The sequence below is a fragment of the Frieseomelitta varia genome, unplaced genomic scaffold, assembly GCF_011392965.1.
Source record: "Frieseomelitta varia isolate USP_RPSP 00005682 unplaced genomic scaffold, Fvar_1.2 scaffold_429, whole genome shotgun sequence".
Taxonomy (NCBI): Eukaryota; Metazoa; Arthropoda; class Insecta; order Hymenoptera; family Apidae; genus Frieseomelitta; species Frieseomelitta varia.
In genome coordinates this window covers 83,725-105,317 of record NW_025110178.1, presented here as the reverse complement: position 1 = coordinate 105,317, position 21,593 = coordinate 83,725, and the positions used below count along the sequence as shown (strand labels likewise).

Sequence of the window (21,593 nt, the reverse complement as noted above, 5' to 3'; positions counted from 1 at the left end):
AAATTACATGTTATCCATCTACTGATGCGTAGAAAGTAATTTCAAAGATTACAACGAAGCAAAATAACCGATTTTCTTCCGATAGTAAAATTCATAGTTCGTTCAGACGAAATATGAGAAATATTTAACGAAACTTTCGGAAAAATTATCATAATACACATATAGCAATGACATAAATATTTTTTGTAAGAAAGTATGAAGTAATTTATATAAAGAAACAGAAAATTAACATATTCTGATTAGAAAATAAAAATTACAATAAATGTTATATATAGCTAATCATGTTTTTAGATAAATAGAAAATGTAACTGTGAATCAAACAATTGTAAAATGTATATAATAAATTTTATATATATACACTATATGTGTATCTATATAATTAATGATGTAAAAAATTTAATTTTAGCTTTCAAAATTTATATTACCTCGAGTTTCCAGTGCTCAGTTTAATAGTAATATATTTCAACATAAACTGTACAAAAGTAGCCAATTAAGTTACACGTGTTATCCATCCGGTAATAATATCCAGTTTTATTACATTCGTGCGTCAAAAACATATTGTATTTCACAATTTCTTTTCCTTCTTGGTATTATTTTCTTCTTTTTCATTCGAAGTAATGAAACACATTGTATCCATACAAAAAAAGAATATCATAAACTTAATCACGAAATTGTACAAAAATTGCATGTGAAGTTCATGTATATCGTGACTAGTCTGTTTAAATAAATCACCAAACTGGCTAAAAATTAAAGAAAATTGTCATTGAACAATTTTACCAATCATGAATGATCATTTGTTTTAGGGATAGTTGATATGTTATCAACATGCGATAAATAAATGTATATATTTACTAACATGCAGAATAATAATTTCAAACTAATAAAATAAATTTAATAATAAAATAAATTTAATAATAAAATATTATCAATCCTGAATTTGGTATCTCTTACATGTATGTATGTACATCTCTTTCTAAGATATTTCTAGTTAACCAAAATTTCATCTGTCTTTTTACGAAAGGAAAATGATCTAGAAAGAATATAATACAAACTTGTCACCTTTAAGCTGACCTACTGAACCGCGATAATCGTTTATATTTAAAGCCTGTATAACGTTGTAGATATGCAACGTCCTCTAGAATATTGTGCCAATCATATCCTGACCCCTTATTACAAGCGAATATACGCTCATACTTGTGATTATATAATGATTTAGAACAAGCTTCGTGTGGGGTTCCCAACTGAGAGGGAAGTGATTGAATAACGGATTTCCTTTGATTGTAGAACGGTATATACAAATAATATAATAGATAACGTTCACAACGTCTGTATTAGCAATTTGACATTGAATAATTATATTGCCACAACTAATTCCCACACTATCCCCTGATACCGTAACTTATAATCAGTCATCTTTTTCATTCTTATCAAGAAAAAACTACAACTTCGATTGTTCGATCATTTTAGGATACAAATGAATGAACTGCACTGTAATCTTCGTTATGTATATTTCGTTACTTCTCGTAGTTTTTTCTGAATACATTTTTTAATAATGCACTTATCGTAACTATTATTATCGAGAAAATAGCAGTTTATTCATAAGTAGTGATTCTAATAAAAACAATATTTATATAATAATGGTATATAAAAAAAGAAACTGAGATCTATATATGTTTAATTAATGCTATGTAAATGTGCTCTTTCATTGGTGTAGATAAATGCATTGTATTATATATTGGCATTAATTTTAATTTGTAATACATCTTCTACGAGGAACAAAGTCACACATACACATTATACGTACATAGAGATTAAATTAAAAGCATTGTAAGCTGAATAATAAGAAATAATTATTACAATTATAACATATATATCTTAGCATAATAAGTAGAATGTATTCCACAAATATTCACAGTCTTTAGAAATATAGTAAGTTCTCGGTATGGATAGACTAGAAAATTTGAGAATGTTATAATCTTTGAATAATCTTAATCGCGTTTGAATTGAGAAATTTTTTTCTTTTTGTAAAACTATATAATGAAAAATGTATATAACTTATTTTTATAAAAATTTTTTATTAACTGATTATTAAATGATCTTTTTGTAATGGTGTTGTAATAATGTTTCTAACGTTTAACAACACATATATTCCTTTACATTAAAATAATATTTAAAGAAAATGGTTTAAAAACTGAAATAAAAATAGAAATTTAAAAAATTTGAATTAAGTTGAATTTTTGAGTAATAAAAAGTACTATATTCATTTATAAAATAAATTGCATATAATGTTAAAATCATGATACAAATATCTATTTGAGCAAAAACTTCATAATTATGCATATTTGTATTTTATTTTATTAATGTTAAATTCATTCTAATTGGACAAAACATTGTCACATCACAATTTAAAATTTATTCAACAATTCAATTTAAGACTAGTAAAACAGTTTTTGTAATATGACAAATTGAAACAAAATTTATATTATTTATAAATATTTGTGATAATTGATGTACTAAATCAATGTACAGAAATAAATGTTTCTTTTTGTTTCCTTTTTTTAATAAAATATTTTATATAACTTTACTTTTTATACAAAATAAAAACCAATAAAAATGTTTATTAATCTAATCTATTGTTTATCTATATTTAAGGAATGTAAGGTTAGCAAATTAGATTAAAAAATATTGTTAAAAGTTTATCTATTTGATTCTATGTCATCCATAAATTTTGTTTTCACTGTATGCATATGTGCAGATGGTGAACCACTGAATTAAAACTTTATAATATATTACTTGGACTAAGATTACTGGAAGACATAAATATATAACTGCACATTGAATTATGAAAAAAAAAAACAATTTACATCTTGTCCTTAGATTAAAAACTGTTCATCATAAAAGTAAATACATACATTGATTTTAAATACAATCATGAAAATTTCCTACCTTGTGGCCATATTTTACCAAACAGAGGGAAATATTTTTTTAAAGAATTTAATACTTTATTGAGGATTAGCATGTTTTATGCTGTTCGCTGTATGATATGAATACCACTATCTGTGTGAACTGGTGATGATAATTCACCAACTTTGAGGGCAAATGCTGCTTGCTCAAAAGGTTTTTGCATTGTACCTCGACTAAATGGTCCCAAGTCTCCACCTCGCTTAGCTGAACTACAATCACTATACTTTGAAGCAAGATCAGCAAATGTGGCTTTTCCAGATACAATCTGTTCTCTGTAAGCTGGGTTCATAAACAAAATTATAAAAGCATATAACAAAGATCATTGCTAGTAAAATTACAAGTAAGATGATTGATGTCCTACATTTTATAAGTTCAAGAGCTTCTTCTTTTGATCTTGTGATATTTTCTTCTCGCCATGAAGATGGTCGTCTAGAACCTGAATGTTTTACTAACAAATGGGAACATTGAACTTCTTCTGGACCATCTCCTTTGTTATTTCCAGATGGATCAGCTGGTTTATCTGGCCTATCCCATTGACTTTCTTTAGTATAAACATTTAAATAATAATGTTGTCCTATAAAAAGATGTACTAATCAATATAACATCATGGATTTTCTAAATATGTATATCACATGTATTATATTAATACACTGTTTTACATTATCATAAAATATTTACTAAAAATGTAAATATCTTAAAATACAAATATTATTATACATATCGTATCTATCTTATAACGCTAACGAATAAAAGCTATCCAATTCGTAATATCTTTCAAATTGTATAGTTATTTAAAACTTTTGACGTAATAAAACTATATATTTTTCAAAGTAACGTTATGTTAATTTCACGAATGATTACAATATTATCAAAATAAATGAAACAACATATACATTTATTAAATTTGTGTAATTTATTAGCAACTGTGGTAAAAATAACAAAATTCTAGCAAGAATAACACAAGTTAACAACCGGAAAAATGCCGGCCGTATGTCTCATACTAAAGCCGACACTATAAAATACAAAAATTTTTACAAAAAAATGACGATGAAATAAATAAGTAATTATGTTAAAGTATCTTTTAGATCATTCCTCGATTATTAAATAAATTGACATACCAGTGGATCTACTTAAACGTTTTTCCCAACCCGCTGGTAATTCTTCGTCCGCCATTGTTATCCAATATTTTTTTACTTGTCTCACGTCAAACACAGCGAACACGTTTTTACTATATCTAGTTACATACCAGTGTAATCAGTTTAAGTAACTTCATCTAGTAAAATTACTAACTTTCCCTAAGGAACTTGAAGAACAATACATATATGATATAAATCCCATATGAACTTATTGTTAGAAAAGTTCATTCTAACAATTTGTAAATTAGCATACTAATATTTTTATAACAAAAATAAATGATAAATAAAAATTTTGTTATAATTTACATACTATCGTTATCGACATAACATGGTTGCCATGACGGCAAATTACAAATTCTTCTATATGTTAAATCTTTGAAACATGCGTCGAATTATCTTTCAGGGAATTATTTGAAAGAAGAATCAAAGTTAGATATGGCTATGAACAATAACATTGACGCAGTTTTGACTGAATTAGGATGGAATGATGGATTTCGCATACCGGTAGCAAATGAAGAAAACAAACGATTAGAAGAAGAAGTAATACAATCATTTATGCTGCACTATTTCACTCTTTTGCACATATATATATATTCTTTTTCAAGTATGTGTTGCACGTTTTAGTTTTAGGCACAGTAAATTTTTACACAGTAGTATGAACAAATTAAATTTATAGAAATAAATAATAGTAATAACTTAATATTGCTCAATTTATAATTGTCCATTTCTTTTTATACTTACTTTATTCAATTTTTATGATATTCACACACAATTTTATATTGAAAGATTGAAAGGAAAATGAAATTAAAAGAAAATTTAACCACGAAATTCGAATCAACGGAGGAACGAATTAAAATGATGAAAAAACATATTAACAATTTAATAACAGAGCAAGATATGAATCAAAAACTTTTAACCACTCATTCTGTGCAACTTAAAACTGAAGATCATCATTACCGATTGAGTTGTCAGACCGAATCAAGTCTTTACCAAGAGGCGCGAAATTTTCAAAAAGAATGGCAAGAAGTAAATGAGATGGTAGCAAACATTGAAAGAGAATTACAGAAAATAACAAAGAAAATAGAAACATCAAAAAATACATTAAAATATGATGAAAAGAATTTACGAGAAATGGAGGAGATATTAAATGAAAATGAAAATAATAATGAATTAATAGAGCAATACATGAAAGAAGATCTGAAGGAATATAAGGTAAAAAAAAAGAAGTAAATAAATTTAAGAATAAAGTACATATTAAATGTGTAATATAATTACAAAAGTTTTGTCTTATTTATTTGTTTTTTCAATAACTTAGGAACTAGAATTAAAAAGACAGAAACTTAGTATTGAATTACAAACATACCGTGATTCAATTATTAAAACAACTAACGAAGCACGAGAAATGGAGATTATACTTAGTCGAACATCTGCATTATATAATCAATCATTGATAGAATATCGACAAATATTTAATCAGTGGAAAGAAAGTGTAATCATGTTACAGCAAAAAAATGACGATATCAAAAAGATCATTCAAGTATAACTGCACTATATTCAACTTTTATTATATTTTTTATTATATTATATTAATTGCTTTGAAGTTTTACTAATATCTAAATATTTTTTTATTATATTTGTTAGCTTTTATTAAATTTTGATTTTATTAAGTAAATTAAGTAAATTAAATAAAATAGTAAATTATTTAACAAGGAAACAGAAGTATTACACGAAATTTCTGAAGATAAGAAGAAAGTACTTCAAGAATCAGAAAAATTCTTAATCGAACAAATTGAGAATAATAAACAAGTTCAAAACTCAATTAAGCAATTAGAAAAAGAGCTTACTGCGATGAAGGAAGAACAGGGTAATTTAAAGGAAATGATTAATGCATACGAAAATCAAGTAAGAATACAAATAAAAATACTTTTAAAATCATTTTCCTTAAAATCTCCTCTTTCCCAAAATTTTAGCTTGTTATACAAAAAAATATCGTAAAAGAATTGACTCAACGTGTACAACAAGTAAGAACTGATATAAACCATAAAAAGTCACAAATACAAATTAAAAATGCAAAAATAGAAAAAACAGATAAACAAGTAGCAGATTTAATTGTAAAATTACAAGACATCACCAATCAGAAAGTAGATATTGAAGAAAAGGCAAAGGAATTGGAGGAAATGATAGAGGTATTTATTATTAAATAATGATTATTAAATAAAATAAAATAATATATTAAAATAAAACAGGAACAAGAGAAAAAGAAATCCAAAATGATTAAAGAAATAAATCGATTACAAATGGCGAATTTACGTGTAATGAACCAAATGAAAAACTTAGAAAATGAGAGTAAAATTTTGAAAATGCAGTATGAAAAAGAATCTAAAAAATGTGAATATTTAGACAAATTATATGTTAAAGAAGAACAAATTTCGGAAAATAAAAAGGAAACATGGTATCAAGCTGAATTTGAAGTTCGAAAATATGAGATGAAATTGAATAGATTAAGAGGACTTGAATATGATAAATCTGAACTCGAAAAAAAACAAAAAAAGATCGAAGAACTTCAAAGTGTATTAGATGAAAAAATGAAAGTGTCCAAATTATTACAGAAACAGATTACCGCTTTAGAAGTAAGTTTAAAAATTACTTAAATTAAATAGTACACTGACATTATTTTTTTATTATATAGGATAATATGAGGAAAATATCAAATAGTTTAGCACATGATAACGATGAATTAGAATATTTACAAAATAAAAAGCAAGATCTTGTTCTCATTATGAATGCAGGAGAAAAAAGATTAAAAGCTGCTCAAAATCGTTATGAAGAGAAACAAGTAGAAGAAAGTATGCTACGACTTAAAGTATCTCAAATGGAGAAAATAATATCAAATATAGGAGAAAATGTTTATGATTTAGAAAGATATAGACTTGAATTAGAAGCAGTACGTTTTTCATAGGATAATAATTATAGTATTACTAAAAATATTAAATAATTTACAACTTAAAGTATTAAATTAAAATCTAAAATTTTGATAAAATCACTTAGGCAATGCGGGAACGAAAAGCAGAAATTATTGTACAAAAGGAATCTCTAATCGTACAAAAAAGAATTGCAGATAGTGAATGTTCAGAATTAAAAAGTGCTATTGCTGAGAGAAATATAAGAATAAAACAATTACAAGCAAGATATGGCAATTGTATAGCATTATTGGGTACTAATCCTGATGGAACTCCAATAGGTACTACTCATATGAAGATTCAATGTGCACAAGAAAGATATCTTTTACAAGAGCAAGGCGATAAATTAGATGAAACAATAAGAAAAACTGAAGATGAAATACAAGCCATGGAAAATACATTACGAGTAATAAATGTCTGTAATGACAAATACAAAGTAACTTTAACTGCAGATGACCAAAATAAATTAGAAATAGAAGAATATAGAAAATTAGACGAAGAACTACAACATGCAGAACAAAATTTAAAGCAGAAAAAGGAAGAATTACAGTGTTTAACTGAAAATATGCAGGTATTCTATAATATATTTAATTTAACATGAAATTAAAAAATAAGAAATATATTAAATTGTAAAATGATTTCAATAGAAGATACAAAAAGACTATGCGAAAATTCTTGAAGATATTGAAGAAACTCAAGAATGCAAAGAAAATAAAAAACAATATTTAACTGATTTGAAACATCAAATTCACGAACAAAAAGAAAAAATAACAAGAGCTGATAAAAATTTACAAAATGCCAAAAAAGGTGTTCATCGACTGTATGAAACTACAGGAGACAAAACTGTACTGATACAACAGGTTTGTGAATTGTCTAATGTTTTATGGTATTATAACATATGTTTTATAACTTATCTTAATTTATCTGTATTCACTAGAAAGAAATAGAACTTCGTGAATTGCAAGAACAAAATTCCATTGCTTTGCAAGATATTGCAGAATTTACAGTTCAGCATGTAGAAGTTGAATCTTATATTAAAAAGTTATTAATAGCTCAAAATATAGAATTACCATCTACAACTTTGCTTAGTCAATCACCAGGAACCAATCGATCTTATAGTAATACAAATTCATCAGAATGTTTACCAAAAAGTACAAATAGAGAAAGTTATGGATCATCTAAGGGAAGTATTGGGCATGTTGTCAATATAGAACCAGAATTTGAAAGTAAGTTTTTAAGAATATAAATATATAGTAATAATAAACATTTATCAGTCATCAAATTGTTATGTTTCAGTTTTTCCAATACAAAATGTATCAAGAAGCAATATAAAACAAAAGCAATTATCTACAAAAGCTTCCGTACAAGCACAATCAATGAAGAAAACTTTTTAATATAATTCTTTAAACTGTATAATAACAATATTAGTGTTTTTTTATTATATTCATTTACATTAAGCAGAAATAGTATGTAAAAATAAAAATAATTAATAATTTAAACAATAAAAAATAATTAATATATTAATGAAAAAACTTACTTATATTACCAAAAATATAATTTTCATATAAAATTTAACATAAATTACAAGACCAATTGTAATTGTTTTAAGGTTACATTATTGTCTAATTAAAATTATACATAGACAATTCGCAATATAGATTCAACATATATATATATATATATATATATACATACACATGTGAATATTTTGTAAACTAATCAATTTATTTAATAACGTACAACTGATAGTCGCAAGTTTCATAACTATTCAAAGTCCGTTGGAAATCACATATTGAACGTAATTTTTCGTGTTATAAGGTATGTTACTCGAAATAATATTTGTTTTATATCTTAAATATGTCACTAAATTAAAGAATAATTAAAAAAGATTAATGAATTTAATAAAATTAATTTTTCTTTTTTCTTTTATATCCAAAATAAGATGAAATTTTAAATATACCGAATGATTTCAGTTTTCTATTAACTCTATCTAACCCTATTTATGTTCATAAAACATATATTTAAAAATGTAAAGATTTAATTAATTTTAATGTTGAAAAATATTTTTAGATGTCAGATATTATTGAAGTTTCTAGCAACAAAATTTTTGGTGGATGGCAAAAGGTTTATTCGCATGAGAGGTACTGCACAATTTTATTTTTTTTATCAAAATTATTTAATAATATTCAATATTACCTACAATAATATTTTATAATATAGCTATGAACTAGGATGTAGAATGAATTTCGGAATTTTTCTTCCATCACAAGCGGAAGAAAGTCCTGTACCAGTTATTTATTGGTTATCTGGCTTAACATGTACAGAAACTAATTTTGTACAGAAAGCAGGTGCACAAAAATATGCTTCTGAACAAGGGGTAGTTTTAGTTGCACCTGATACTAGTCCTCGCAATCTTAATATACCTGAAGAAGATAAAGACTGGGACTTTGGAACTGGTGCTGGTTTTTATATTGATGCAACAACTGAACCATGGAAAAGGAATTACAGAATGTATAGTTATGTAACTAAGGAACTACCAGCTTTAATTAATGATAAATTTCCCATTTTATCAGATAAACAATCCATAATGGGTCATAGGTAGACAGTAAATCAAAGCTTGGTTATTTAATAATTTGATCAAATTATTATTTTTAATTATAGAATTTTTTCATTGAATCTTATTTCAAATTTTATAGTATGGGCGGACATGGAGCCTTAATATGTGCTTTAAAAAATCCTGGCTTATATAAAACAGTATCTGCTTTCGCACCTATAAGTAATCCAATTTCATCTCCATGGGGGAGAAAAGCTCTCTCTGGTTATCTGGGTGGAACAGAAACTAATGCTCTATGGAAAGATTGGGATGCCACAGAATTGGCTAAAAAATACAATGGACCTCCTTTGGATATATTAGTTGACCAGGTATATTATTAACTGAGATAAAATCTTACAATAAATATATAAATAAATCTATAATTTTAGGGAAAAGAAGATAGGTTTTTGAAAGATGGGCAATTACTACCAGAAAATTTACTATCAGCTGCAAAAGATGCTGGATTACCTTTAGTTCTTAGATTTCAAGAAGGTTATGATCATAGTTATTTTTTTATATCTACGTTCATAGAAGATCACATTAAGCATCATGTAAAATATCTTAAATCTTAATTCAATTTATGTACTTATTTCTTCGTAATGTTTTTAATATCGAAAAATAAAATGTTACTATAATAATGATAATAATAACAGCACAAAATATAATATCTATAATATAATTTAAAGAAAAACATTTTAATTTGATATATTATGCAAGTAAAAATAATTTCTTATTGTTGTGCTATATGTGAGAAGTGTCACGAAACTGGACGAGTTTCGATAAGAGTCCGAAAATTCGATCCAGATGTTTCTATATTGTTCAGGATGCCGTAACTTTAATTAGGATATAAAGAAACGTCTAATTTTGTATTGATTCGGCATTTAACTATTGTGGTCGATTCGAAACGAATCTCAATATCTTAACTGTATCATACTGTAATTTTTCCGATCCATACTAAACTTGTACATCCTGAATTATATGTGCTTTTCCTTACTATCAAATTTTTCATGACTTTTTTCATTAATTATAAAACATAAATAAGGCTTTCTCTTTCATATAATTCCACTTCTTATAACTTTCACAATTTTTCATAATATTACAAATATACAAAGTATATTAGTATCAATTTCATAACAAAGAGGTTATTTACAACTATTTAGACTTAGATGGTTCACGGATTTGATGCCAAAATACTAATACTGGTTCACGTTTTTGCCATATATTGGCACTACCCCACATTTGCCAAAATCTATAATAAACAGTAAATAATAAAACAGCAATAAAAATACATAAATTTTTACATGTTTTATACGTAAGTACTTACATTCCAAATAATACTCCTCCCAAATGTGCTGCATGGTCAAAACGTTGCCAGCGCATAAGACATCCCAAGGTATCTAAACCCATTATAGCTTTCATAACCTGATTATATAAACATTTTTAGTAAAAAATATAGAATTACATATAAAACTTTAATTTTATATAGTTAAAATGATGTTATACATACTATACTTGCTGTAAATTTTAACATTGGAAGAAAAACAATAGACAGATGTGCATTTGGAAATTGAGTACACACAAATCCGAAGACACCCATTATTGCTCCTGACTATGTTCGAATTATTGTTATATTTCAAATTATATTTACATTAACATTTTATATTACAAATATAAATTCTATTGAATACTCACAGCTCCCAAAGAAGGATCTTTTATACCAACTGCAGCTTTGTATAAATGACTTGAGAAACTAGATATTACTCCACTAGTTAAATAGAGTGTCAAAAATTGTTCTCTACCCAATTCAGCCACAGCAACTTTAGAGAAGCCATATAATACATACATGTTGATAATTAGATGAACAAGGGAACAATGAGAAAATGTTCCAAACACCATTGGCCAACATCTATCTTATATTAGAAATATAGAATTTGTTACTCTTATATATATATATTAATATTTTTAAATATGTTTTACAAATATTTTACTCACTACTTGTAGGAGTACATGAGAAATATCGATACATTGTTAGTCGAAATGCTGGAATATGCCATGATAAAAATACTAGTACATTTAAGAAACATATGGGAACAAATATTTTTTCTCCTTCTGATAAGTTCTTCCACCAATTTTCCATTGTATGTCTCCATCCTGTCCGCTAAATAAAAATAATATGTAATTAATAAAATATTTTAAATTACATATGAGTTTCAATATACAAACATGTATTCCCCATTGCTGATAACTTCTGATTATCCTATAGGTTTTATCTCTGATACATTCATATTCCCAAATTGCAGCCGCAATAAATGTCGTTGCACTAAACTGAATTAAACATAAACAGACTTATGATACTAAAATAATATATTCTGTTTAAATATAACAAAATAAAAACAGAATTAAAATCTGATATTTTTACAATCTCTTACTATGATAGTAAAGGTAAATGGTTTCCATAAATTGGAAAAATGTGCAGATTGTGTTTGAAAAAATTCATTTGGTAGCTGTGATTTTGATAGTTTTACTTTGCCTCGAAATTTATGAAAATTTCTGACTTTATATCCTTCAAGTACATATAATTTAGGTTTAAACGTTATAGCAGTGAAAACACTGAAAAAGATACATAAACATAGTTAGGTACTTTGAAATTAATAGATATAAAAATTTGATACAGAAAGACTTGTCTTACCATTTATACGCATTGTCACCTATATGCAAAAATGACCTAAGTGCCATGTTATACCCCAAGAATAGTAAAAATATATTACCAAATGTACACTGATTCTATCAGCACATCAATCACATAAAATTATGATTAAATGTTATTCATTATTATCATTAATTATTATATAATTAACATTTTATTCACTTTTTATAAAAGTCACTTATGTCAAGTTTTTCTCATAGTTTTAATACTGAACGAATAATTTTTTTCATGCAGCCACTTTTTCAATTATGTGACCAAGATTATGCCTTTTCACTGTAAACATACAATTGCAAATTATTTCAATAATTTTACGAAAGTTTATCACGAACCAAATGTTGTAGTAGCTGATGCATGAATTCATAGTTCTTTCAAATGCGGATATTAATAATACATTAAATATATATACATGCGTTGTTATAATTATAAAATGATGTAAAATTATACTTACAATTGCAACCGTTTTATTTATTGTTATAATAATCATATTATCAAATGCATACGTAAAAATTTTACATTGAAAACATATTAATGCTGGTATCACAAGTATGTCTTATTTATATTTGTGCTATATTTGTAACAGCTCACGAATTAGGAAGACTGAAGAAAAGATGATGCGTTTTAACAAAAGAAAAAATAAATTATTTTTTTCTCTCCTTGTGTTATATTTTTGTTACGCGTTCATTTAACTTTTATTAATAAAAATTTGTATTTGAGTTTAACTGAGTTTACAAATTCTGCCAGCCAATCAGAAAGCCAGATAGTCTCCAATCATCGAAGATTTTTACATGCGGGGACTTTATACGAAACAGTTTGATTTCAAATACATAACGAAAACGGTTAGTCTTAAGTTAACAGTCGTTTGATATTCTTGATTTGTATTCGTTACTGTTTAACAGGACGAATAAGCGCAAAGGTAATTAATTGTTATTCTTGCCAAATTTTTGATTAGAGTTAAATGTTAAAAATTCAAAGCATCCTAATATTTCGTCGTTTAATTCTAATACTTAAAGTTCAATAAAATAGCGAAAACAGAACCGTACATTAAGTTTCAAGGCATCGTTATAAAGAGGAGACTTCAATCTTCAGGATCATAGTGAATTAGCCATGAAAGAAATTTTCCAGTGATTTTAAAGATATCTAAAATATTGATTTTCATAATTTTCTTAATTTTCAATTTACTTACCCAGTCATTATATGATACAAAAACATCGTTTTTATAATACTACGTTTTTTATACATAATACTGAAAAGACTGCTGCTAAAAATATTATTAAATCCTAAATCCTCCTAAGATAAATAAAAATATACACCAAGAATTAAAAGTTACAGAAATTTGTAATTAAAATGTTAGTAAATTTAAAAAAAAGTATGTATTTTTGAAAATGCAACATATTTTTAATTGCAGATGAGTGAAGATTCAGTTAAAGTTGCTGTTCGCATTCGTCCATTAGTAAGGACTGAGATTGAACGAGGTTGTCAAACGTGCTTAGATGTTATTCCTGGTGAATCACAAATAGTTATATGTAACACAACTAAGTCTTTTACATTTAATTACGTATTTTCTCCTGATGTTAGTCAAGAGGAGTTTTATAATACTGCTGTTAAAAACATGGTGAAAAATATCTTTCAAGGTAAAGTTAAAATATATAATTTATAAAATTTTGTAATTGTAGTTATGTCTTGTTATAACAAGTAAAATACTATATATATACACCATTTCTGTACAGGCTACAATGTTACTATATTAGCTTATGGACAAACTGGAAGTGGTAAAACCCATTCAATGGGTACAAATTATGTTGAAGCAGAAAATATGGGTGTTATACCTCGAGCAGTAAATGATATATTTGATATGATTTTATCAAAAGAAGATTGGAACTTCAAAGTTACAGTTTCATTTATGGAACTTTATCAAGAGCAATTGTATGATTTGTTGACTGACAAGCAACGAAATCAATCTATTGTTGATATCAGAGATGATGGTAAAAACATAAAAATTGCTGGGCTTGTTGAAAAAGAAGTCAAAAATGCAACAGAGACATTAGATTGCTTAACACAAGGCTCAATAGGACGTGCTACTGGTGCTACTGCAATGAATGCACAAAGTAGCCGAAGTCACGCAATATTCACTTTATGCATTTATCAACATAAAAAGGATGATCTGTAAGCAATATGAAAATTATAAAATAATATTTAAATTTATTTATGATATATTTTAATATTTTATTATTTTTTATTAATGTAATTTAGTAATACAGCAACAACAGCGAAGTTTCATTTAGTAGATTTAGCTGGGTCTGAACGTAGTAAGAAAACTCAAGCAACTGGTGAAAGATTTAAAGAAGGAGTTAATATAAATAAAGGTTTATTAGCATTGGGAAATGTTATATCTCAGTTAGGAGAGGGTGACCCTACAGCATATGTTGGTTATAGAGATAGTAAACTTACAAGATTGTTGCAAGATTCTCTTGGTGGTAATTCCATAACGCTAATGATAGCATGTGTTAGTCCAGCAGGTTACTATTGTCAAAATTTATGATATTTAATTGTAGTATTTAATACTAACGTTCTAGGTAATTTGTCTTTTTTTAAAATTTTTACAGATTATAATTTAGATGAAACTTTAAGTACATTAAGATATGCAGACAGAGCATGTAAAATAAAAAATAAACCTGTAGTAAATCAAGATCCAAAGATTTCAGAAATAAATCGGTTAAATAAATTAGTACAAGAATTAAAACTTGCTTTAGTAGATCAGGAAATTAAAGTTTCTTGTCCATTGGAACATCAAGAACTGGCAGAAAAAAATCAATGCTTGCAAAAAAAAATAAGAGATTTAACAGAAAAATTCAATATTAATTTGATTGAAACTCTTGCCATGCATGAGAGAGCAGAACTAGCTGAACAAGCTAGAGAAAAAATTCAGATAAATATGATCGAAATATTAGAAGAATGTAAAAATCTTTTAGACGATTTTAATAAAAATCCTGACAAATATAATGAGCATTGCTCGAGATTAGAAGCTTTATATTTAAAAATTCTTGGTAAGTGATATACAAAAATTTTATTGATATAAAATTTAAAATTTTATTGAAGTAAAATACTTTCTTATTTATGGTAAACAGACATACAAAATGATCAAAAGAAAACATCTGAAGAACTTATAAATTATGAAATATCCTCTATTAATGCAAATACATTTACAATAAACCATGAAGAAGATTCAGGACAGACATCTATGGATGAAATATGTTCTCCAGATAGTTTAGACGATTTTCATGAAAAACAGGAAGAACATACTTTACTTCAAGTTAAAAGGAACAACGAAGTACAAAATATCAATAAAGAACTTGCTATTAAGGAGAGTCTTATATGTCAGCTTTTAAAAAACTCATCTCAAACGATGGATTATTCCAAAGAAATACAAGAAATGGAGCAGGAAATAAAAACACTTCAAACGGAGAAAGAGGAACTTTTGCAAGCTTTACAGAATATACAGGCAAATAATGTTAGCTCAAAGTAAGAAGCTTAATTAATATTTAGTTGTACAAAATATAATTTAATTTTATTCAATTATAACAGTTATTAGTTTAATATTATTTCTTTAGGTTTTTAAATTTATTTTTTCTGTTTTATAGATTAGCAGAAAATAGACGTAAAAAAGTACAAGAATTGGAAAAAAAAATAACGGAATTAAGGCGAAAAATAACAGAGCAAGATAAAATAGTTAAAATGAAAGAGAAACAAGATCAGCAAATAAAAAATTTATCAAATGAAATGCGCGTGTTAAAGCAAACAAGAGTGAAATTAATTAGGCAAATGCGTAATGAATCTGACAAATTTACAAAATGGAAGGGATCAAAGGAGAAAGAATTGAACAGGTTAAAAGATCAAAATAGAAAACAAGTGAACGAAGTGACACGTTTAAAAATGTGGCATAGTAAACAAGAAATTGTTTTCAAAAGAAAAATGGAAGAAGCTTTTGCTGTTAATAAAAGGCTGAAAGTAATGTATTAAGTGAGATTTTTATAGTAATGTCTTAATTAAGCAATAGTTAATTTTGTTTTTATTTTAATTTTTAGGAAGCTCTAGATTTGCAAAAGAGAGTAAAAAAAGAAAAGATAAATACCAATACTAATAAAATTCGAGATTGGTTAATTCAAGAAATAGAAGTATTAGTAAGCACTATTGATGCAGAATATTCTCTTGAAAAAATAATGCAGGATAGAGCATCACTAGTGTGCATGTTAGAAGAACTACAAAATAGTAATGATGTAAATGAGACAAAAATTGCTGAACTTAATGAATTTTTAGCTTTACGTAATGCGCAAATTACTGATCTTCAACAAAAAATTGTTGAATCTGATCAAGGTAAATATTTTATAATATATATATTTTATATTTTTCTAATATATTTTATAATATATATTAAATGATACATGTAAATCTAGTAAGTTTCATTTTACGCTTGTTAATTGTTGTATCTATTTATTTATTTAGAAAATAATGCACATACAAGATGGCAAAGAATACATACAATGGACGAAGCAAAAATTGCTCTTAAGCTATTATTAAAACATATTGCAGAAAATAGAAGAAAACAATGTGTAAAAGAATATGAGCATAATGAACTTCAAGTTTGTATATTTTTGTTATATTCTAGACTATTTATATATAAAATATAACCTCTTTATTTTCGATATCAACCATTTAATTAAAAATTAATATATTTGCAATAATAAATGTAATTTTAGGGAAAGTATGAACTATTGCAAGCACAATTAAATGAATACCATATTAGACAGAAAGAAAAACGTTTGTCAAAAAAACTTTCATTAAATGATACACATTCTATTAAAGAATATAAAAATGAAAATGAAAGTAAATTAAGAGAAGAGTTGGAGCTTTATAAACAAAAATGCCAAGAGTTGGAAGAAACAGTTAATATACATACTTTTATTATAGACAAAGTGAATTCTCAATGGAAGTATAAATTGTTTTGTAAATTTTTCAGCTTTCAGGTAAAATTCAAAATAAAGAAAACGTGAGACCAAAAAAAGTTAGGGAGTTCAAATCTAAAGATTTTGAATTGGTAACAGATGTTAGTAGCACTGAAGACGATAATGTCGAAAAAGATCCAGATTGGATACAAACACCACTTTACAATCGTATACAAAGTCTTTTGGTAATTGGCAAACCATTCATTTTCGTTATTTATATTCATTCAGTCTTAAATAACAATATAATTTTTATTTTTAGAATACAACAAAAACATTTGACCGCAAATCAGTGAAACGAACATCAAATGGAGATACGAAATGTAATTGCAAAACGAATTGTGTTACACGAATTTGTACTTGTCGTAAAAATAAAAGTTTATGTGGTAATAACTGTAAATGCGGCGTAAATAATTGTCAAAATAGAGATCAAAAAAATGTAAGCTTATTATTCGTTCTAATGATAATCATATTATAATCATGTATCATTATCATATAATTGTCTTCTATTTTTAGTTGAATCGTACATTATTTGTGGAACAAACGAAAAGCGAAGAAGAATGTGACGAATCTCTAAAAAAATTGAGGTATATTTAAATTATGTATAAATTAAAATATATTTTTTTAATTTCATTATATATCGTATGATCATATGTTATTAACTTTTCAATTTCTATTATTTAAATAGACTGAACAAATCATAATAATGCCAGATCATCAGCATTGTCGTTATCAATAGTATGAATCAATTTTTCTAAAAATGCAATTTTGTGATATTGGAAGAAAACAAATTCTATCACGTATTCGCAACAAGATTTTGTGAAGAGACAACTAGATTTTATAATGTCATTAATCTTATTTAACGTCAGTTATATAATTAATGTTGTACATTAACTGAATATTGTAAATCAGCTTAATATTGTAAATTATTTTAATATTGTGATTTTAATATCTGTATTGTAATTATTATTTTGATATCTGTGAATTAACTTAATATCTATAAATGTACTCAGATGTTAAAATAATAAAATTATTTAACTTTGTAGATATGTACATGTAATAAAATAAACTTTTTACCAAGTTTGCTTTTATATACGTTTATAAAACCCTAAAATATCACAAATCTAATTTGTAGTTAAAAATCTTTTATATACATATTAAATTTTATAATTTTATGTGGTAACTATAATGTGTAAGATAAAAGAAAAATTGAGACAAAAATAATTTTATAATATTTATATCTATTGATTGTTTTACTGTCCGCTTTAAAGATGGCGCTAAAATTGAAGCTCATATACGTTTCCGGTAAGAGAAGCTTGATCTTTTCTGGTTGTGCAGTTCAACGAGCAATATGGGTGAGTGTGTTTGATGTTAACATTAAGTTGTTTTTGGAAGTATAAAATTTAAATTGTTAAATATGTATTATTCTCATAGATTGTTCAGTTTGTTTTAATTATAATTTCGTTAAATATTCGTTGAGAAATTTTAAATTAACTAAGTGGAAATAAGGTTCATTGAACAAGGACACGTAACCTAACTCTTCGATTTTCAGGTAAACCTCGTGGTCTGCGTACCGCACGTAAACACGTAAACCATAGACGCGATCAGCGTTGGAATGATAAGGACTACAAGAAAGCTCATTTGGGAACGAGATGGAAGGCCAATCCATTCGGTGGTGCTTCTCATGCGAAGGGTATTGTCTTAGAAAAAGTGTATGTATATTTGTATCAATAATGTCCTATAAAAGAAATATATATCCATACAGATATTTTAATTAAACAATTGTATGTTTATAGTGGCGTAGAAGCTAAACAACCGAACTCCGCCATTCGTAAATGCGTACGAGTTCAATTAATCAAAAACGGCAAGAAAATCACCGCCTTCGTACCTAGGGATGGCTGTTTGAATAACATTGAGGAAAACGATGAAGTATTGGTTGCAGGCTTTGGTCGCAAAGGTCATGCTGTGGGTGACATTCCAGGAGTTCGATTCAAAGTAGTGAAAGTTGCTAATGTTTCATTGCTTGCACTTTACAAAGAAAAGAAAGAGCGACCTAGATCGTAAAACCACTTCCATGTATAATAAAATAAAATAAAAGTATAAAAAAAAAATTTTAATGAATTACTACTTTATTGATATCCATGAACATTTTTATTTTTATGAAAATACAAACTGAGAAATCAATGTTTTGAAAAGTTCCTAGTACAGAATTAAGTATCTATGCATATATTCGTAGCTTCTTCAGTGTGTGTAACAGTATTTCCAATAATTTCATTTAATGGAGTATTTAATTTCTTTATCTCTTTTGGTATATTGGCATTCAATATTTCTTCTTTTGCTTGTAAAAACTAAATATTGAATAATTGTAATTTATATAAATCAATGCTGCATCGTACCAAATATAAAAAAATATGTAAAAGTACAAAACCTGTATTAAAGAAGAAAAATTTGTATATATATTGTCAATATCAGCATCCATGGAATACGAGTTATTCTTTACACTTTCCATATTAAATTTTAACCATGAGTCGACAGATGAATATGCTTCCATAAAATTTTTTTTTTCTTCATTAAATAACGAATCTAGATTGTGATCATTAGCTTCCTTTTCATTCTTTTCTTTTTTTTCTTCATTAAATAACGACTCTAAATTGTGATCATTAGTTTCCTATAATTTATTTAATTTTGTATATTATTTTAAAACAAAAATATAAAATATATATACAACTGTATATAAAATATATAAGTGATACAATTAGCAAAGAAATGATTCTGAATGAAAAATAAACTGAAAAATTTGCTTTTTCCATCTCTAGTTCAGCTTTGAAAGAATCATTCTCTTTGTAGTTGTAACATTAGTTGTGGATTATCTTGTATACATTTTTAATGATATTACTTCTGAAACCTGTTCCATTACATGCTCTTCATTTTCAGATTTACAAATAGGTGATGATTCTTGATGTTTATTTAGATTACTTTGCAAATTTTCGAAATATTGCATAGATTCAAAATAACTTAATTTTGGTTCAATATTACACATGAATGTGTTTGGATCTTCATTGATATAGACCTAATATAAAATATGTTTATAAATAAACAAAATCATATATAAACATATATTTTTTAAATGTATTTGTTTACATACATTTAATATATCATCAATGGATTCTTTTTCATTACATTTAGTATCAGAAGATTTAAGGAATAAACACTTCATAAAATCTAATAATAATCTCAAAGTTGGAAGTTGTTCTTTCAATGGACAATTTCCCTGAAAAGAACAATTTAAATTTCTCTCTACGCAAATAACACAGAATAAAATTAAACAAATTACAAACCAATAATAATTTCTTGTCAGTACAAATCCCAATTTCAGAATAAGATCTTAATAGTTCTTCTGCAAAAAAAGAAAATATTTTCACAATCGGTATGTTAAATAAATTAAATATTACAAAAATGGAACCTTCTAAAGCGGCGCCTTTTAATTTTTGAAATTTGGAAGCTATCTGTGGAGACTTTTCGGTTAAAAGCCAAGACAATAATGAAAGTCGATTTTCTCCACTCAGAATTGTTATTTCTACGTTGTTTGCTACAACTGTTGTAATTTTTGGATATCTTATTTGTAATAAAGTATAATAAATATCAGTCATTAATTCCTCTGCATTACACATTGTTGAAAACAATATTCTAACCTTATATAAATAATGTTTAATCTTATATTTATTGTGATTTTTAATATAGTTCAATGTTTTAACACAACCTTTCGTTTTTTTAGAGATTAGATAATTAAACAACAGAAAAATATAAAAAATTATAAATAAAATAAATCAGTAAATCACTTGTTGAACTGTCCTAATCAATTTATATTCTCTATACGTATGTATACTTTCGTACCAATTTCAGTTATATACAATACTGTTATAAGACGAACAGTTTCTATATTTTATTTCGAAACGCCCAAGTATAATAAAAACATTTATGCATGTAACTTTTATTAATACTTAAAAAAATAAGAATTTTTCATTATAAAAAATTCTTTTCTTAGATTTTATTCAATTTGTTTATTTGTTGTATAAGTCTGTCAATATGAATTGTGTTTTAAATATAACTTAAATAGCTACATAAATTATTTTTAATTCATTATTAATTTTATGAAAAAAGAATTTATATTTTAATTTATTTGAGAAAGTACAGGAATTATAAAATATTTTTAGAAGATCGTGGGTCACTTTTTGC

General features: G+C 25.9%; 7 protein-coding genes across 10 annotated transcripts; 4 read left to right on the top strand and 3 right to left on the bottom strand.

Annotated features, from left to right (window-relative positions):
- Positions 1 to 2,683: 2,683 nt before the first annotated feature.
- On the bottom strand, positions 2,684 to 4,262 carry LOC122531987 (putative peptidyl-prolyl cis-trans isomerase dodo). The gene is made up of 3 exons (XM_043660385.1): positions 4,083 to 4,262; positions 3,326 to 3,538; positions 2,684 to 3,243 (listed from the first exon to the last, which is right to left on the bottom strand). The coding sequence occupies exons 1-3, from the start codon at positions 4,135 to 4,137 to the stop codon at positions 3,023 to 3,025; spliced, it is 489 nt and encodes a 162-aa protein (XP_043516320.1). The 5' UTR covers positions 4,138 to 4,262; the 3' UTR covers positions 2,684 to 3,022.
- A 636-nt stretch (positions 4,263 to 4,898) lies between these two features.
- On the top strand, positions 4,899 to 8,515 carry LOC122531980 (coiled-coil domain-containing protein 39-like). 2 transcript variants are annotated; one of them, XM_043660375.1, is made up of 10 exons: positions 4,899 to 5,312; positions 5,416 to 5,637; positions 5,811 to 6,002; positions 6,071 to 6,286; positions 6,347 to 6,730; positions 6,790 to 7,044; positions 7,149 to 7,631; positions 7,708 to 7,920; positions 7,998 to 8,286; positions 8,360 to 8,515. In XM_043660375.1, the coding sequence occupies exons 1-10, from the start codon at positions 4,899 to 4,901 to the stop codon at positions 8,452 to 8,454; spliced, it is 2,763 nt and encodes a 920-aa protein (XP_043516310.1). In that variant the 3' UTR covers positions 8,455 to 8,515. The 2 variants fall into 2 exon arrangements, with proteins under 2 accessions (XP_043516310.1, XP_043516311.1); XM_043660376.1 differs by lacking the exon at positions 4,899 to 5,312 and having other exon boundaries at positions 5,516 to 6,002; positions 8,357 to 8,515.
- A 253-nt stretch (positions 8,516 to 8,768) lies between these two features.
- On the top strand, positions 8,769 to 10,654 carry LOC122531986 (S-formylglutathione hydrolase). The gene is made up of 5 exons (XM_043660384.1): positions 8,769 to 8,878; positions 9,131 to 9,201; positions 9,281 to 9,658; positions 9,757 to 9,982; positions 10,043 to 10,654. Exons 2-5 carry the CDS (start codon positions 9,131 to 9,133, stop codon positions 10,223 to 10,225), a joined length of 858 nt encoding a protein of 285 aa, XP_043516319.1. The 5' UTR covers positions 8,769 to 8,878; the 3' UTR covers positions 10,226 to 10,654.
- A 43-nt stretch (positions 10,655 to 10,697) lies between these two features.
- LOC122531982 (presenilins-associated rhomboid-like protein, mitochondrial) lies at positions 10,698 to 12,501 on the bottom strand. The gene is made up of 8 exons (XM_043660379.1): positions 12,343 to 12,501; positions 12,083 to 12,263; positions 11,877 to 11,978; positions 11,646 to 11,811; positions 11,346 to 11,563; positions 11,161 to 11,262; positions 10,978 to 11,075; positions 10,698 to 10,902 (listed from the first exon to the last, which is right to left on the bottom strand). The coding sequence occupies exons 1-8, from the start codon at positions 12,387 to 12,389 to the stop codon at positions 10,806 to 10,808; spliced, it is 1,011 nt and encodes a 336-aa protein (XP_043516314.1). The 5' UTR covers positions 12,390 to 12,501; the 3' UTR covers positions 10,698 to 10,805.
- Positions 12,502 to 13,172: 671 nt separating this feature from the next.
- On the top strand, positions 13,173 to 18,294 carry LOC122531979 (chromosome-associated kinesin KIF4). The gene is made up of 14 exons (XM_043660373.1): positions 13,173 to 13,273; positions 13,766 to 13,991; positions 14,088 to 14,523; positions 14,611 to 14,876; positions 14,964 to 15,404; positions 15,486 to 15,879; positions 15,999 to 16,365; positions 16,443 to 16,731; positions 16,861 to 16,997; positions 17,115 to 17,300; positions 17,375 to 17,545; positions 17,620 to 17,796; positions 17,874 to 17,944; positions 18,046 to 18,294. Exons 2-14 carry the CDS (start codon positions 13,766 to 13,768, stop codon positions 18,059 to 18,061), a joined length of 3,177 nt encoding a protein of 1,058 aa, XP_043516308.1. The 5' UTR covers positions 13,173 to 13,273; the 3' UTR covers positions 18,062 to 18,294.
- Positions 18,295 to 18,628: 334 nt separating this feature from the next.
- Positions 18,629 to 19,470, top strand: LOC122531988 (40S ribosomal protein S23). The gene is made up of 3 exons (XM_043660387.1): positions 18,629 to 18,712; positions 18,910 to 19,069; positions 19,154 to 19,470. The coding sequence occupies exons 1-3, from the start codon at positions 18,709 to 18,711 to the stop codon at positions 19,419 to 19,421; spliced, it is 432 nt and encodes a 143-aa protein (XP_043516322.1). The 5' UTR covers positions 18,629 to 18,708; the 3' UTR covers positions 19,422 to 19,470.
- LOC122531983 lies at positions 19,462 to 21,319 on the bottom strand. 3 transcript variants are annotated; one of them, XM_043660381.1, is made up of 6 exons: positions 20,821 to 21,319; positions 20,696 to 20,754; positions 20,503 to 20,628; positions 20,254 to 20,427; positions 19,786 to 19,971; positions 19,462 to 19,705 (listed from the first exon to the last, which is right to left on the bottom strand). In XM_043660381.1, the coding sequence occupies exons 1-6, from the start codon at positions 21,026 to 21,028 to the stop codon at positions 19,568 to 19,570; spliced, it is 891 nt and encodes a 296-aa protein (XP_043516316.1). In that variant the 5' UTR covers positions 21,029 to 21,319; the 3' UTR covers positions 19,462 to 19,567. The 3 variants fall into 3 exon arrangements, with proteins under 3 accessions (XP_043516316.1, XP_043516317.1, XP_043516315.1); XM_043660382.1 differs by having other exon boundaries at positions 19,786 to 19,962; positions 20,821 to 21,318; XM_043660380.1 differs by having other exon boundaries at positions 19,786 to 20,025; positions 20,821 to 21,317.
- Positions 21,320 to 21,593: the final 274 nt, after the last annotated feature.